The sequence below is a fragment of the Xenopus tropicalis genome, chromosome 7, assembly GCF_000004195.4.
Source record: "Xenopus tropicalis strain Nigerian chromosome 7, UCB_Xtro_10.0, whole genome shotgun sequence".
Lineage (NCBI taxonomy): Eukaryota > Metazoa > Chordata > Amphibia > Anura > Pipidae > Xenopus > Xenopus tropicalis.
Window position 1 is genome coordinate 95,097,988 of NC_030683.2, and position 14,506 is coordinate 95,112,493.

The following is a 14,506-nucleotide window of genomic DNA, read 5'->3' on the forward strand; positions in this document are numbered from 1 at the left end:
TACTTTTCCTATCCAACTGCTTGGGGGAAAAAAGAATTCATACTATGCTGTTAAACTTTAAATATGTTCTATATAATGTTAAATATAATTTGTTAATGCCAAAAATAAACTTCTCTAAAGGAAGCCTCAGGAATCACTGAAACAGCAGATCAAGGGTGAGTCAAAACACAGCTTTCCACAAAACAAGGGGGTCTGGAGCAGAGGATGATCTAATGCAGGTAAACACTATAAGCTGTGTTCAGCTTGATTTTATCCCCTATTTTTACAGAACGGTCAACAAAATACTTCTGGTTAAAAACATGTCAATCAATCTAATGCCTACAGTATTGCCTGAGTGATATATTAATATCCTAAAGACAGAATAGATTCTGCAATGTTACTTCATTGGAGCAGTATTATTACAGTGCAACAGAGCGAGGGCTGCAGCAAGCCCTGTTGCTCTCTGCCCATCTGCCTGGATACAAGCCTGGGTGTCTGCTTAGCAGCCAAGTTATTTGCCTGCCTCCTGTGACCCTGCCTGCCCGATTTCACTGCTTTGCAAATCTGTTGGTTACAGTGACTGTGAGCAATACTCTGTAAGCACACAATGTATGCCGCTGATAAAAATATGAAGATTTGGAAATCCATAATATAAAAAAAGGCTCATTCTTTCTCTAAAGAGAAACTATACCCCCAAACAATGTAATATCTAAAAATATACTGCATAAACAAGCTTATATGTAAAACACTGTTTCATCTAAATAAACCATTTTCATAAAAATATACTTGTTTTAGTAGTATGTGCTATTTGGTTCTCCTTAAAAATGGCAATTTTCTATTTAGAATTAAGGGCCTCCTCCTGTAATCATAGGATTCACAATATATATATATTTATTTATAAGTGCTTGAGAGAGGGTCAGCACTCACAGGACTTATACAAACAAATTATTTTTATGAAAGAGGAGACTAACATTTCGCCTAGCACTCTAGCCTTTATCAAAGTGGCGGGAAAAAGTGGAGATGACGTCATCAAACGTCGCCAGAGACAGAATACCAGAAATAAATCAATAAAAAACTGAAAACATGCAATAAAAACAAAAAACGCAAGAGAAATAATCAGTACAAGCAAGTAATCAAAAGGTATAAGCAGCAGCTTAAACAGAAACAAAAGTATCATAATTAACACGCTACTGTAGCTAGCTGTCAGAGGTGAGCCGAAAAAGTAACAAGTTTGTATCAACACAGTTCTGTTTCACGTAAGCCCCGTGAGTTGAAATAGACTCATAATCAAGAAAACTTGGTCAGTCAATGGAAACTTAAATAGGGCTAAAACGGGTTGCTATGGTAACTGGTTGCCTTGGTAACCCTACAATTTTTACACCACTCCCCATTGGGATAGTAGGGGTAAAGTATTTGTAAACAGGAGGTTCATCACAATAAGTTCATTTGATTACAAATCCATGTATGTGGGGTGTGAATATACATACAAGGAACAGGTTGCTAGGTTGCCGGCATCATAGTAACCAGAGTCAAGTAGGTTTAATTGCCAGGTTAATCATCGAAAACTTGTTCTGGTTCATAAAACATGGGAGTCATTATTCTTGCAGGGGATAACATATCCCTGTCTACAAAAGTAGGAGAGAATACACAGATGTGATTTGATATGGAAAGAAAGTGACATGTTGAAAGCTATCTCAAAGTAGAGCAGCATACCGTGAGGAAAGTAGAGATAAAATAAAGGTAAGTGGCTGAGGAGAGGAACCTCTGATTGAAAAGGCCAAAGAAGAGGTATTGTTGGAGTGTCGTAGTCTCTGGCAGAGGGTTAAGGGCACCTGTTGGAGGATTTCAGACTCAAGTGGGTACTACACACACAGTTGTCATGGTCAGTTGGTCAATTGTGGAGGCATCTTGTCACCAATGAGTATAATAGATGGTGCAAAGAACCAAAAGGACGCTGGATACTAGGTGTGGTCCACCACCTGTCAAAACCCATACAGGAATTAGGGTGTAACCAGGGGTAAGTGACACACCCCCCGTCCAATAAAGCATCCAGTGGTGATGAACAGGTGTACCCAAATGTGGTTAGGCAGAGTATAATAAACCCTTTAGTGTGAGGGTACTTGCTGGTGAGTAAAAGGTTAGCAGGAAACATTGTAGACCAGACCAGACAGAGCATTTGGGGCCCATAATTAGCCATACTGCGTAATACAATGAGATTAATTATATACCTCTGATTACTAATACTTTACCCCTACTATCCCAATGGGGAGTGGTGTAAAAATTGTAGTGTTACCAAGGCAACCAGTTACCATAGCAACCCATTTTAGCCCTATTTAAGTTTCCATTGACTGACCAAGTTTTCTTGATTATGAGTCTATTTCAACTCATGGGGCTTACTTGAAACAGAACTGTGTTGATACAAACTTGTTACTTTTTCGGCTCACCTCTGACAGCTAGCTACAGTAGCGTGTTATTTATGATACTTTTGTTTCTGTTTAAGCTGCTGCTTATACCTTTTGATTACTTGCTTGTACTTATTATTTCTCTTGTGTTTTTTGTTTTTATTGCATGTTTTCAGTTTTTTATTGATTTATTTCTGGTATTCTGTCTCTGGCGACGTTTGATGACGTCATCTCCACTTTTTCCCGCCACTTTGTGCTTTTTAGACACTGTTTGTTGTATTCACCACTTTGATAAAGGCTAGAGTGCTAGGCGAAACGTTAGTCTCCTCTTTAATAAAAATAATTTGCTTGTATAAGTCCTGTGAGTGCTGACCCTCTCTCAAGCACCTTCAACATTATTTGGACCTGCACCCAGGCAACAGCAACTTATCTATACGTGAGTGCCGGCATTTACTTGGAAGTTTACATATATTTATTTATATTCATTTCAGTTTGGCCACATTCTTTAATAGGTCACTTAACCAGCAGATAGTTTATATCATTTTAAGTATTCATTTCAGGGTATAGTTTTTAAAAAAATCTTTCTGGTTCCTGTGGTCACTAGCCCTAGCAAATAAAAATGCTGATTCTTCTATAAGATAGATTTGTTATTATTGTTACTTGTGTCGTGAATTATGTATAATTGAAGCACTGCTGAACATGTTCATTATATAAATAATGTTATTGCTTATTTCTCTATAGTGGCTCTATGCTATTCCTCTTCCATTTTAAATTGCTGCCTTCGTGTAAAGGTGCCCATACACATTAAGATCCGCTCGTTTGATGAGGTCGCCAAGTGAGCGGATCTTCTTCCGATATCCCCACCTATGGGTGGGCAATATCAGCAAAACGTAGGCTAATTCGATCTAGGGGCCAAACGATCGAATTCTAACGGTGGCAATGGCACAATCGGTTCGGGGACCGAATCAACGAGCCGATGCAGTCCCTGATCTGATTGAATCTTTTAACCTGCCCGATTGATATCTGACCATTTTCAGGCCAGATATCAGTCGGGTATGGCCGTCGTTTCTGCCCCTACATGGGCCGATAAGCTGCCGAATCGGTCCGAGGATATGGCTACCTTAAGAGTAAATAGCACCCTAGCAACCAGACATCTGCTGAACTGTCATTTAAATCATTTAAAAAACTGCAAATAAAAAAACTGTAAAAGTGTGTGGTGATTGTGTACAGTTCAAAAGGAAAGGAAAGTTAAACTAAGCAGCACCTCTACTGAACATAAGTAAAAGGCTCATGAGCTTTTCCTACATTAAATGCCCACAGATGCATCTGTCCTCTCCCATTCAAAAGAAAACATCTAGGAGCAGTGCATTTTTCCTCAAAGACTATATTAGATTATGCACTGATGTATATATTCAAACGGTACTGTTCAAACCAGCATTTCTCACACTCACTTTGGTTTGCCAACAGTTCTAGTAAAATCTGGACTTCTTGCTCCTCATAATGCATTATAAGCAATGCATTAATGTACCTGAAGTCTATTTGTAACTAGGGAAGGCAATCTTTATGGAATACTGGGCTTTTTTTTTTTTTTACCATTCCTACCTATAAATAACATGGACATAAAGATTAAAATTACCAGCAATGTGGCAGACCTAATTATATATCCCAAACTTTTTGCAGAGTAATATTTTGAGTAATTGACGGACAGAATTTATGGACAGATTTTATGCCCCCTTTTGAGACCACTGGCTTAAGGAAATATGGTGTTTTGGCCAAATTCACAGAAAAAAAACTTAAAAAAAAACAAAGTCCCTCTACTTTCAAGGGACCAAGAGGTCCACATATTTCTGCACCAGGTAGGCATGTATTTCATATTGGAGAGGGGCAGGGTGCAATACAAAACCTTAAAGGGATTCTGTAAATTTTTATATTCTACTTTTTATTTCTAAATTTACACTGAGTGAGCTTTCAGAAGGAGCCAGCGCTACACATTAGAACGGATTTCAGATAACCTATTGTTTCTCCTACTCCCATATAACTGGAGGATTCACAAGCCGGACTTGGATTTCTTACTACTGAGTGCTATTCTGATACCTACTGAGAGCTGCTATCTTGTTACCTTCCTATTGTGCTGCAGATCGGCTGCTGGGGGGAAAGGGAAGGGGGTAATCTCTCTCTAACTTGCAGCGCAGCAGTAAAGTGTAACTGAAGTTTATCAGAGCACTGGTCACATTGCTGTAGAACTCTGCGAAATGAAAAATATGGCTAGCCCCATGTGAAATTTCAAAATGAACAGGATTCTGTTGGTGGCACTTCACCACTGCTTTCACTTAGATGCACATTTAGGCAACTGGCAGATAAAAGCCATTTGGTTATCTCATGGTCAGCCAAAACCCATATCATCATGATATTTGGCCCAAAAGTTAGCTTGTTGGCTAACTGGTCATACCCTACATGGCCACAGTTGAGGCATGCCTCCAAACACCTCACAAGGGCATTATTTATGAAACCGCTGCATACGTGGAAAATGTTAATTCCAAAAGCATTCTAATGGAGATCCAGGAAACAAAAGGAAAGTATATATAATCTCGGCAATCAAATTTATATACAGGGAATAAAGTGCCTCCTACTATAACATATAAGGAAACAAAAAGACAGAATAACCATTTTCTAGAGTAGTACTGTACTGATAAGGACCTGCTGTGCAGGTTAAACTCCTAATAATCAGCCCTGGGCGAGAGCATTATCTTACACCCAAAGTTCAAAGGAAAATTTTGTTAACAACAGGGTCAAAAGTAAAACCCACACAGGGCAATACGGTGATGTTGGGAGTAAATATGACTTTAGCCCTGCAGCAAAAGTCCATGTGTACAATGAAACAGAAAACCATGAACCATACAGAAAAGAAAAGTAAATATGAGAACTGCACCTTTAAATGGAATAGAAAATAACATTTCTGTCCTACACATCAACAAGAGCCCTTTATTAGCCTATGGATTTTAAAGATAAAAAACTGATTAAATGACAGACGCCATTATAGGAGGGAGAACAGAGGAAATAGTTTTAGTAGAGAAATACATTAGGCCCTTCATCTCTTTGTACTATTCAAACCTAACAAGCTTCCCTGTAGGGCTGACCTGAAAGGCATTATGTGCACATCATGCAATCACTGCGATGGCAATCACTTGATCCTCAAGTTAAAATTATTAATGCCTTGGCACCAAGAGACTGATTTAACTGTACAGAAAGGGCTGTGTTTTGCTTTCAACTTCTACATAGTAAAGATCTGCTATTAACCTTTGGTGCTTTGGATGGGCAACGAACAAATGCAACTTATTGTAAAGAAGAAATTGGAACATTCAGGGAAAATCACATATAAAGCCTAAGAGAATTTACAATAATGGCTTGCTGGTAGCAAGGATGGAAAGCATGTTCACTATGTGCCAGCTATGTTAGGATAAGGGTTTCCCTGCAGCTTCCTATAAACAATGTATACTATCTATGGCCCATGTTTCTACAACACTGGACAGGTAGCAACCCTAGTTGGGATTAAAGCGCTCCTATATGCAGCAGCAGTAACAACTAGGAAAAGTATTGAAAAGTAGGATTTTAAGGGGCCTAGGATATGAGTTGTCTCGTCGATCAGGCCAGCTGGAAAAGTTTGGTACTTATTCATCAGATAGGGGTAGAATTCTTTTGTTTCTACATGCATATCTGCAATTAAACTGTGAACATTAGTGTAGTCTACGAATGACGAAAAATTATAATTATAACGTGTATGGCCACCACTGCCGTTTCTCTAACTCTGCTAAGAAACATGTCAACTAAGGACTAAAATGTTTACAGTTCAGAAGGTCAGTGACCTACTGTATTTCATTGAATTTATAGGCAAGATAGAAAGATTAAAAGTTTTTAAAATCATAAATCCCTAAAAAATTGTAAAAAAAAAATAAAATAATGCAGGTCCCGCTTGTGTTGCTACTAAAATCTAGCAGCCAGTAGTCAGCACAAAAAAATTGTATAAACTTTAGGACAGTGCAGGTACCCAATGGCCACTTCCCACTGGTACATAGAACTAGATACAAACTGGAGCAGCACTGCTCTTAATCTTGTAAAATAAAATGCCTTTATTGCATGCTTTAGGGCTGTGACAGATGGGGAGATTAGTCGCCGTGCGACAAATCTCCCTTGCCGTGGGCAACTAATCTCCCTGAAATGCCATCCCACCGGCTAGAGTGTAAATCGCCGGTGGGATGGCACACGCAGAGCTGAAATTGCTGAAGTTTCTCTCAAAGCAACTTCGTCAAATCGCTGTGCCACGTATGCCATACCACCAGCGATTTACACTCTAGCCGGTGGGATGGCATTTCGGGGAGATTAGGCACCTGCGACAAGGGAAATTTGTCACGCGACGACTAATCTCCCAGTCTGTCACAGCCCTTAAAGGACAAAGAAATGCTAAGTCACTTGGGGGTGCCAAAATGTTAGGCACCCCCATGTAACTTTAAACGCTTACCTTGTTCCCCTGGGCTGGTGCCCCTGTTAGGAGAAAACAGCACCAACCCAGGGTACCTGTAGCGAGCGCTTCCTCCTGCTTCGTTTTGCCGGGACCCCACGACCAGCGCAAGCGCAGGACAGCAGAAACTTTCATCAGGTACAAGGAAGCAAATAAAGCATGCAAAAAAGCTATCAAGCAAGCTAAAATAGAAATGGAAAGGGATATTGCAGCTAGGAGTAAAAAGAATCCAAAATTATTTTTTAATTATGTGAATAGTAAAAAAAATGAAGCATGAAGGGGTGGGAACTTTATTATCACGGGGGGGTACGTTGGTTGATGAGAACGGGGAAAAAGCTGAAATTTTGAACTTATTTTTCATCTGTCTATACATCTGAGGAGCCAGATAATGAAGGCTTCCCTTGTAATATGCCCAGTTCTAGTAATTTAGCTACTGACGCATGGGTCACTCAGGAGGAGATTCAAAAGAGACTTGAACATGTAAAGGTAAACAAAGGTCCAGGGCCGGATGGGATTCATCCCAGGGTATTAAATGAGCTGAGCGCTGTGATTGCCAAACCTCTTCACTTAATTTTTCAGGATTCATTGAGGTCTGGCATGGTGCAGAGAGACTGGCGGATTGCTAATGTGGTGCCATTATTTAAAAAGGGATCCCGTTCTCAGCCTGAAAACTATAGGCCTGTTAGTCTGACATCAGTAGTAGGAAAACTTTTGGAAGGGGTAATAAGGGATAGGGTACTTGAATACATTGCAGTTCACAATACTATTAGTTTGTGCCAGCATGATTTTATGCGTAACAGATCTTGCCAGACTAATTTAGTCGCCTTTTATGAGGAGGTGAGTAGGAACCTTGATGCTGGAATGGCAGTTGATGTCATCTACTTGGACTTTGCTAAAGCGTTTGATACAGTACCTCACAGACGGTTAATGATCAAATTAAGGAATATTGGCCTAGAACATAATATTTGTAATTGGATAGAGAACTGGCTGAAGGATAGAGTACAAAGAGTGGTTGTAAATGGAACATTTTCTAATTGGACCAGTGTGGTTAGTGGAGTACCGCAGGGGTCAGTCCTTGGTCCTTTGCTTTTTAACTTGTTTATTAATGACCTGGAGGTGGGCATAGACAGTACTGTTTCTATTTTTGCTGATGACACTAAATTGTGCAAAACTATAAGTTCCATGCAGGATGCTGCCGCTTTGCAGAGCGATTTGACAAAATTAGATAACTGGGCAGCAAACTGGAAAATGAGGTTCAATGTTGATAAGTGCAAAGTTATGCACTTTGGTAGAAATAATATAAACGCAAACTATCTACTGAATGGTAGTGTGTTGGGGGTATCCTTAATGGAGAAGGATCTAGGGGTTTTTGTTGATAACAAGTTGTCTAGTGCCAGGCAGTGTCATTCTGTGGCTACTAAAGCAAATAAAGTGCTGTCTTGTATAAAAAAGGGCATTGACTCAAGGGATGAGAACATAATTTTGCCCCTTTATAGGTCCCTGGTAAGGCCTCACCTTGAGTATGCAGTGCAGTTTTGGGCTCCAGTCCTTAAGAGGGATATTAATGAGCTGGAGAAAGTGCAGAGACGTGCAACTAAACTGGTTAAGGAGATAGAAGATTTAAACTATGAAGTGAGACTGTCGAGGTTGAGGTTGTTTTCTCTGGAAAAGAGGCACTTGGACATGATTACTCTGTACAAGTACATTAGAGGGGATTATAGGCAGTTGGGGGATGTTCTTTTTTCCCATAAAAACAATCAGCGCACCAGAGGTCACCCCTTTAGATTAGAGGAAAGGAGCTTCCATTTGAAGCAGCGTAGGTGGTTTTTCACGGTGAGGGCAGTGAGGTTGTGGAATGCCCTTCCTAGTGATGTGGTAATGGCAGATTCTGTTAATGCCTTTAAGAGGGGCCTGGATGAGTTCTTGATCAATCAGAATATCCAAGGCTATTGTGATACTAATATCTACAGTTAGTACTAGTGGTTGTATTTATAGTTTATGTATGTGAGTGTATAGATTGGTAGGTGTGGGTTAGGTGTTTTGGGTTTACTTGGATGGGTTGAACTTGATGGACACTGGTCTTTTTTCAACTCTATGTAACTATGTAACTATGTAGAGTGAAAAGCCGACTTCTCTGTTAAAGTTCCACTATTAACTCTACTGCGCATGCGCGCGCATGCAAAGCAGGAAGGAGGAAGCGCTGCAGCCACCCCGGGCTGGTGCTGTTCTCTCCAAACAGGGGCACCAGCCCGGGGTACAAGGTAGGAGATTTAAGTCACTTGGGGGTTCCTAACATTTTGGCACCCCCAAGTGACTTTGCCTTTCCTTGTCATTAAAGACATTATAGTTACATTTAAGGCCTTATGCAGCCCTTTAACAAGCAGCTTGAAAAGGGCTGCATAAATGTTGCTGTAATGCCCTGAAAGTGTGCAAAAAAGGCATTTTACTTTAAAAGGACAAGGGTGATGCTGTTCCAGGTTGTATCCAGTTGCTACTACAATCTTCCAAGTATGTTCCACATTCTTATATCTTATCTGCTATATAACATGTGCCTTTTCCCTTTCTTTTTAGCTTGAATGGCTGCCCCTGGGGCTACACAGCATCTTATTTATATAAACTATAGTGGTGTTCCTGAAGCAAACACACCAGTTTTATCAGTGCAGGACAACAGTAAATTATATTTTAATTACTTTGAAATGCTTTCATCTTTGGTGTTACTGTTCCTTTAAAGAGGCTATTAACTTTTAGTATTCTGAGACAGTTGCAACTTGTCTTCATTTTTTAGTCCGTTATTTAGCTTTTTGTTCAGCAGCTCTCCAGTTTGGAATTTTAGCAGTTATAGAGTTGCTAGGGCTTTGTTTTCATTAGCAACCAGGGATTGGTTTAAGTGAGATGAATATGAATAGGAGAAGGACTGATTAGAAACATTAGTAATAAAAATAAACAATAATACAAATTTAAGCTCACAAATCAATAGTTTTTGGATGTTTGCAATATTGCAGGCTTAAGTTTAATTGCCAGTGAATGTCAGTATTTTGGGTACAGATATCTATACAGTCAAGACACACTGGCTTACTTAAAACACCAGAAACTGCCGCTACTAAAACAACAAGTGTTTTTAGTGTATTTGTCACTAAAATAGCCTCTTCAGACACTAGGATAAGTGACAGTAATATTGAGCATAAAGTGAATATATTTGACACTGTGCAAACAAGAAGTACACACAGAACTTCTGAGATGGTCAATACAAGAGGCCGATAGGCAGGGACCAGGCACGCATCCAGCATGAAATTATTGTACTTGAAGGATCTGTGTAAGCAAAGCAAATCAACAAGGGCCAAATAATGTCATAGCCTGAATAGCATGATGACTGCCCATTAATATGATATACTACACAGACATAATAAATAAGGAGGCAGGTTAGAACATATTGATCTGAGCATTTCACTGGGGTTTACTGTCAATACAAAGGTTGATGCAAAGACTCAAGTACGGTACTTTGGAGAGCAGGCAGTGGGATGCTGAATTCCCCCGCCTAAAAGAAAATGCACCTCTAACAGCTTACTTAAATGCACAAACAAAAGGGGATAAAATGGATTTCATTATAAATTCAATTACGCCAGAGCCTCTGACATTTGCAACTGAAATGAGAAAGTGCAGCATAGTCATATCAAAATAATTATAAATTGAAAAGAATCAAAGATAAGTTTAGCTTTAATGCGGTTAATAGCAATAGAGTATATTTATATCTCCATATATCCTAATTCTACAAGAGGGACCTCATAAATACGCTGGGGCTTAAAGGAAGTTCTGGGTCCATTACACATCTTTTCCATGAAAAGTATCACCAGAAATAATTACCACTTTCAAAATATATGCAAACTCTGATAATTTCAAATTAGTGATCGGAGGAAATAATTAACTTTTCATGCCCTTCATAAACAATTGTAGAATACCAATAATGGATTTATTTTAGTCTCATAATGGAAACACATCACCTGCAGATGCTGTGAGCTGCAACAAACAGTAACACTTGTCCACTAATTCATTAGTGATGCAGACCTGTAGTTGACAGGTCTGATAGCAACACACAAAAAGGACTGGAATAATTCAGTCCAGACCAATAGAAATGCAAGACACTTAAATCAGAGACTGAATTGTAACCAGTGGCCATAAATTCCCTGGACCCCCCAGTCTGTGGGATGAAACGTTTAAATGTTTCACATGCATATACAGAAATTGTCTATTGGTCAAAGTCCCACTCAGCCCCCTACACAACAGGGCCCCCCAGCACTTGCAGGGTCTGTTTCTCCATATAAGCCTGCTTGTAAGGATTACTGCAGGCTAAACTTACAGATTACAGTAGGGCCAAGAACACATCAGCATTTTCTTTTCTTTGACAAAATTCAGATGATTTGATTAGTTGGCAATGCAGACAGCATTGTCACACAGCCATGCGTATAAATGGCAGTTCCAACTTCACATGCACAACACATTAGCATAGCAGAAAGTGAAACATGGTATAATTTGTTTAAGATGATCAGATTATTCCATCAACAAAGTGGGCTCTGGGAAGCGCAGAACTATCAAGTATAATGTCACTTTACAGTGTTATATTAACTTTTTCTACAGTAGAACAAGTGGTCCTAGCCTAAACCATGAAACCAAGACCATTATTACTTGTCTATCAAAAAATATATTCTTCATATGATTCATTTAGACAGCATTCTCCTGGCATAAAACAAGTCCAAATCCTTAATACTGCAACATGCGGAAGTGCGATTCATCATTCTACTGGATGTCTGGAACGGTGTGTAGTGATATAAACAATAGCATCCTCCTCACAAGGTTACTTTCAGGGAAAAAAAATGTGCCAACAATGGTTACATGCAATATTAGAATGGGTATCTAAATACTTCTTCAATTAAATAGCAAGTACTGTACCAATATCAATTAGACAACTAAGTGACCAGATTGAAGGTACCTGCAACATATCAAAGATTGCATAAGCTAATTTATTGCATATGGTAACAGCTGTGACACTTATATAACACACACGTTCTCTACAGTCATAAATCAGATGTCCTTCTTAGAAGTAATTGTTACTGGGGTGCATCTACATACAAACTGAATATATGCACATATAACATGCCAAAAGTCTCCAAAGCAAACAGAGGGATAATGGGGACCAACCCTAACTAGCTCAGGACCCATATTTGAGCCATGACTCCGATTACAAACCAGTTTTACACTTTGTTTAAATAATGTTATTAATAAGGATATTATTTCGGTGCTGAACCAAGATGAACAGAGTATCTTTGCTTTCTGCAATAAGTTACATTACTCCAGACCATCATTATAGCAAATTTCTCTGTGTACCTATGGACACCCCCCATTCCTGGATCAGGCAGTAGCTGCTCACACATAAGGGTGGAGACACACAGAGCTACTTAGTAGTGGCTACTTGTCACGGCTGCTAAACGCCAGAAAAATACCCTGCCATAAAGAATACTTAGAATTGCCTCCGCTAAAACACACGTAGAGACAGATATCAGTAAAAGATCAGCATTATATTTTTGGAGCTGTGACAAGTAGCTGCTACTAGTTGCTCCATGTGTCTTCACCCTAGCAGTGCTGAGGTGTGTTGTTTAAGTGACCCAAACAAAATAGAAAGGCCTGGAGAGACTAAAGAGTAGAAAAGTGCTCTAAAACATCCCTGTGCAAATTATGTTTGCAGCACAACACACATTCTCCAGGCTGTCAGCAGTGCAGGGTGTGAGAGAATAAAGGCATGCTTCATACCAGGCTTATTTTCTTCACCGTCAGACTTCATGCTGTGAATGAATCCTCCCAGAATGGCAGGAAAGTGCTCTGTCACAATGTAGTCCCTGGCTCCTCCCCGTGCTTCAGGAAGTAATGTTTGCTTTACCTGTGCTGCCAGGAATTTGACCCTCACACAGGTTGCACTAGGATCTGCCATGATGTCACTGCTAACGGACAAGGAGAGGAGGGGCCAGCTCACCTATTCAACTACTACAAGAGCTATAGGTTGCTAACTGATTGCTTTGCCTCTCAGCACAACAAGCTGCTTTGCCTGCCTGATCATCCACCCCCTCATTTACTAGCAAAATACACTAACCTGTGCTGCCACAGAGGGTCACAAAGCAGTCCTCTCACACACATGCACTACACTACATTTAACCAACAATCTTCTGATGCACTATCGTAAATAGCAAATAATATGTAGCAACAGTTATTTGCCAGGGGTGTAGAAAGCCTCATGCTGAAATATAAATAAAATACAAGTAACGTTTTAGACCTTTTGTTTTCCCTTTAAAGAGAAAAATTACATGCCCATACCTACAAAGGTTCCCCAAGTACCCCAAACAAAGTTATTGCTCTCAGAACCTATATACTGACTAAAACACCCCCTTTTGCCACGGAGAACAGTCTCTAAAAAAGAAATTATGGATTCCCATAATAAAGCAAAAAAAGCAGATGGCACACAGAGCTGTAAACTAGGGAAAAACCCTTTCAAAGTTTTATTGCGGAGGTGCAACGTTTCGGGGCAGAATAACCCCTTTATCAAGCATGCTTGATAAAGGAGTTATTCTGCCCTGAAACGTTGCACCTCCGCAATAAAACTTTGAAAGGGTTTTTCCCTAGTTTACAGCTCTGTGTGCCATCTGCTTTTTTTGCTAAGTTGGTTTTGGGAGGGTGCCGATCCCTCCAACAGTGTGCACCGGGCGCTCATTATTTTTGGAGAGCCAGGGTGTGCGGAAAAGGTCTCTGTTGTGCTTCCCATAATAAAGCCCATGTGCTATTCATGCCCCGACTAATGGAGCAGTAGAATGTGACCATCCATACGTATGGCCAGTTATACTGTATCCATATGATCAAACAATGGGCCAATCACTCAGAGGGTTAGCCAGTGTATGGCTACATTTAGGTCAGTTTACAGATCATGGGGTCAGAAAAACTGAAAGATTCCAGCTAAGATTAAGCAAGTGACAATGACAAATTTGGCTTAGAGAGTGGAAGCTTAAAGGGCACCTATCTCTCCTATATTGTTTCTCCCACCTGAGGTGCTGGCTAATGGTTAAAAAACTGCCCCTGCCAGCACTGGGAGCCCCAGGTGTGGGCAGCCATTTAAAAAAAAAAAAAAAAAAACGCGAAACACAAAACGAAACTACTGTTTTCCCCAGCGGTGATGGCTCTATTAGCAAGCAATTCTGGTGGGGGAAACATTATAGGGGTGATAAGGATTCTGTCAGGATTTTCATGATGTACTTTTTATTTCTAAATTACACTGTTAATTTTATTCTTGAACCAGCAAATATATATTTTTTTTAGTTATAGTATTGGTGAGTAGGCAGTCAGTGCATTGTGCCTGAGTCTGAGCTTTCAGAAGTAGCCAGCGCTACACATTAGAACTGCTTCCAGATAACCTATTGTTTCTTCTACTCCCATGTAACTGGAGGAGTCCCAAGCTGGACTTGGATTTCTTACTATTGAGTGCTATTCTGATATCTACTGGGAGCTGCTATCTTGCTTCCTTCCCATTGTTCTGCTGATCGGCTGCTGGGAGGGGGGTGATATCACTCCAAAT

The 14,506-nt window shown here is 39.9% G+C and overlaps 1 protein-coding gene across 8 annotated transcripts in view; it reads right to left on the minus strand.

Annotated features, from left to right (window-relative positions):
- kazn (kazrin, periplakin interacting protein) overlaps positions 1-14,506 on the minus strand; it is a 218,017-nt gene that overhangs the window by 54,784 nt on the left and 148,727 nt on the right. Inside the window, exon 1 of one of the 8 annotated variants that reach the window (XM_031904693.1) lies at positions 12,700-12,779. Coding sequence (XP_031760553.1) covers positions 12,700-12,730 — 31 coding nt within the window. The 5' untranslated portion in view covers positions 12,731-12,779. 8 annotated transcript variants of the gene reach the window in all.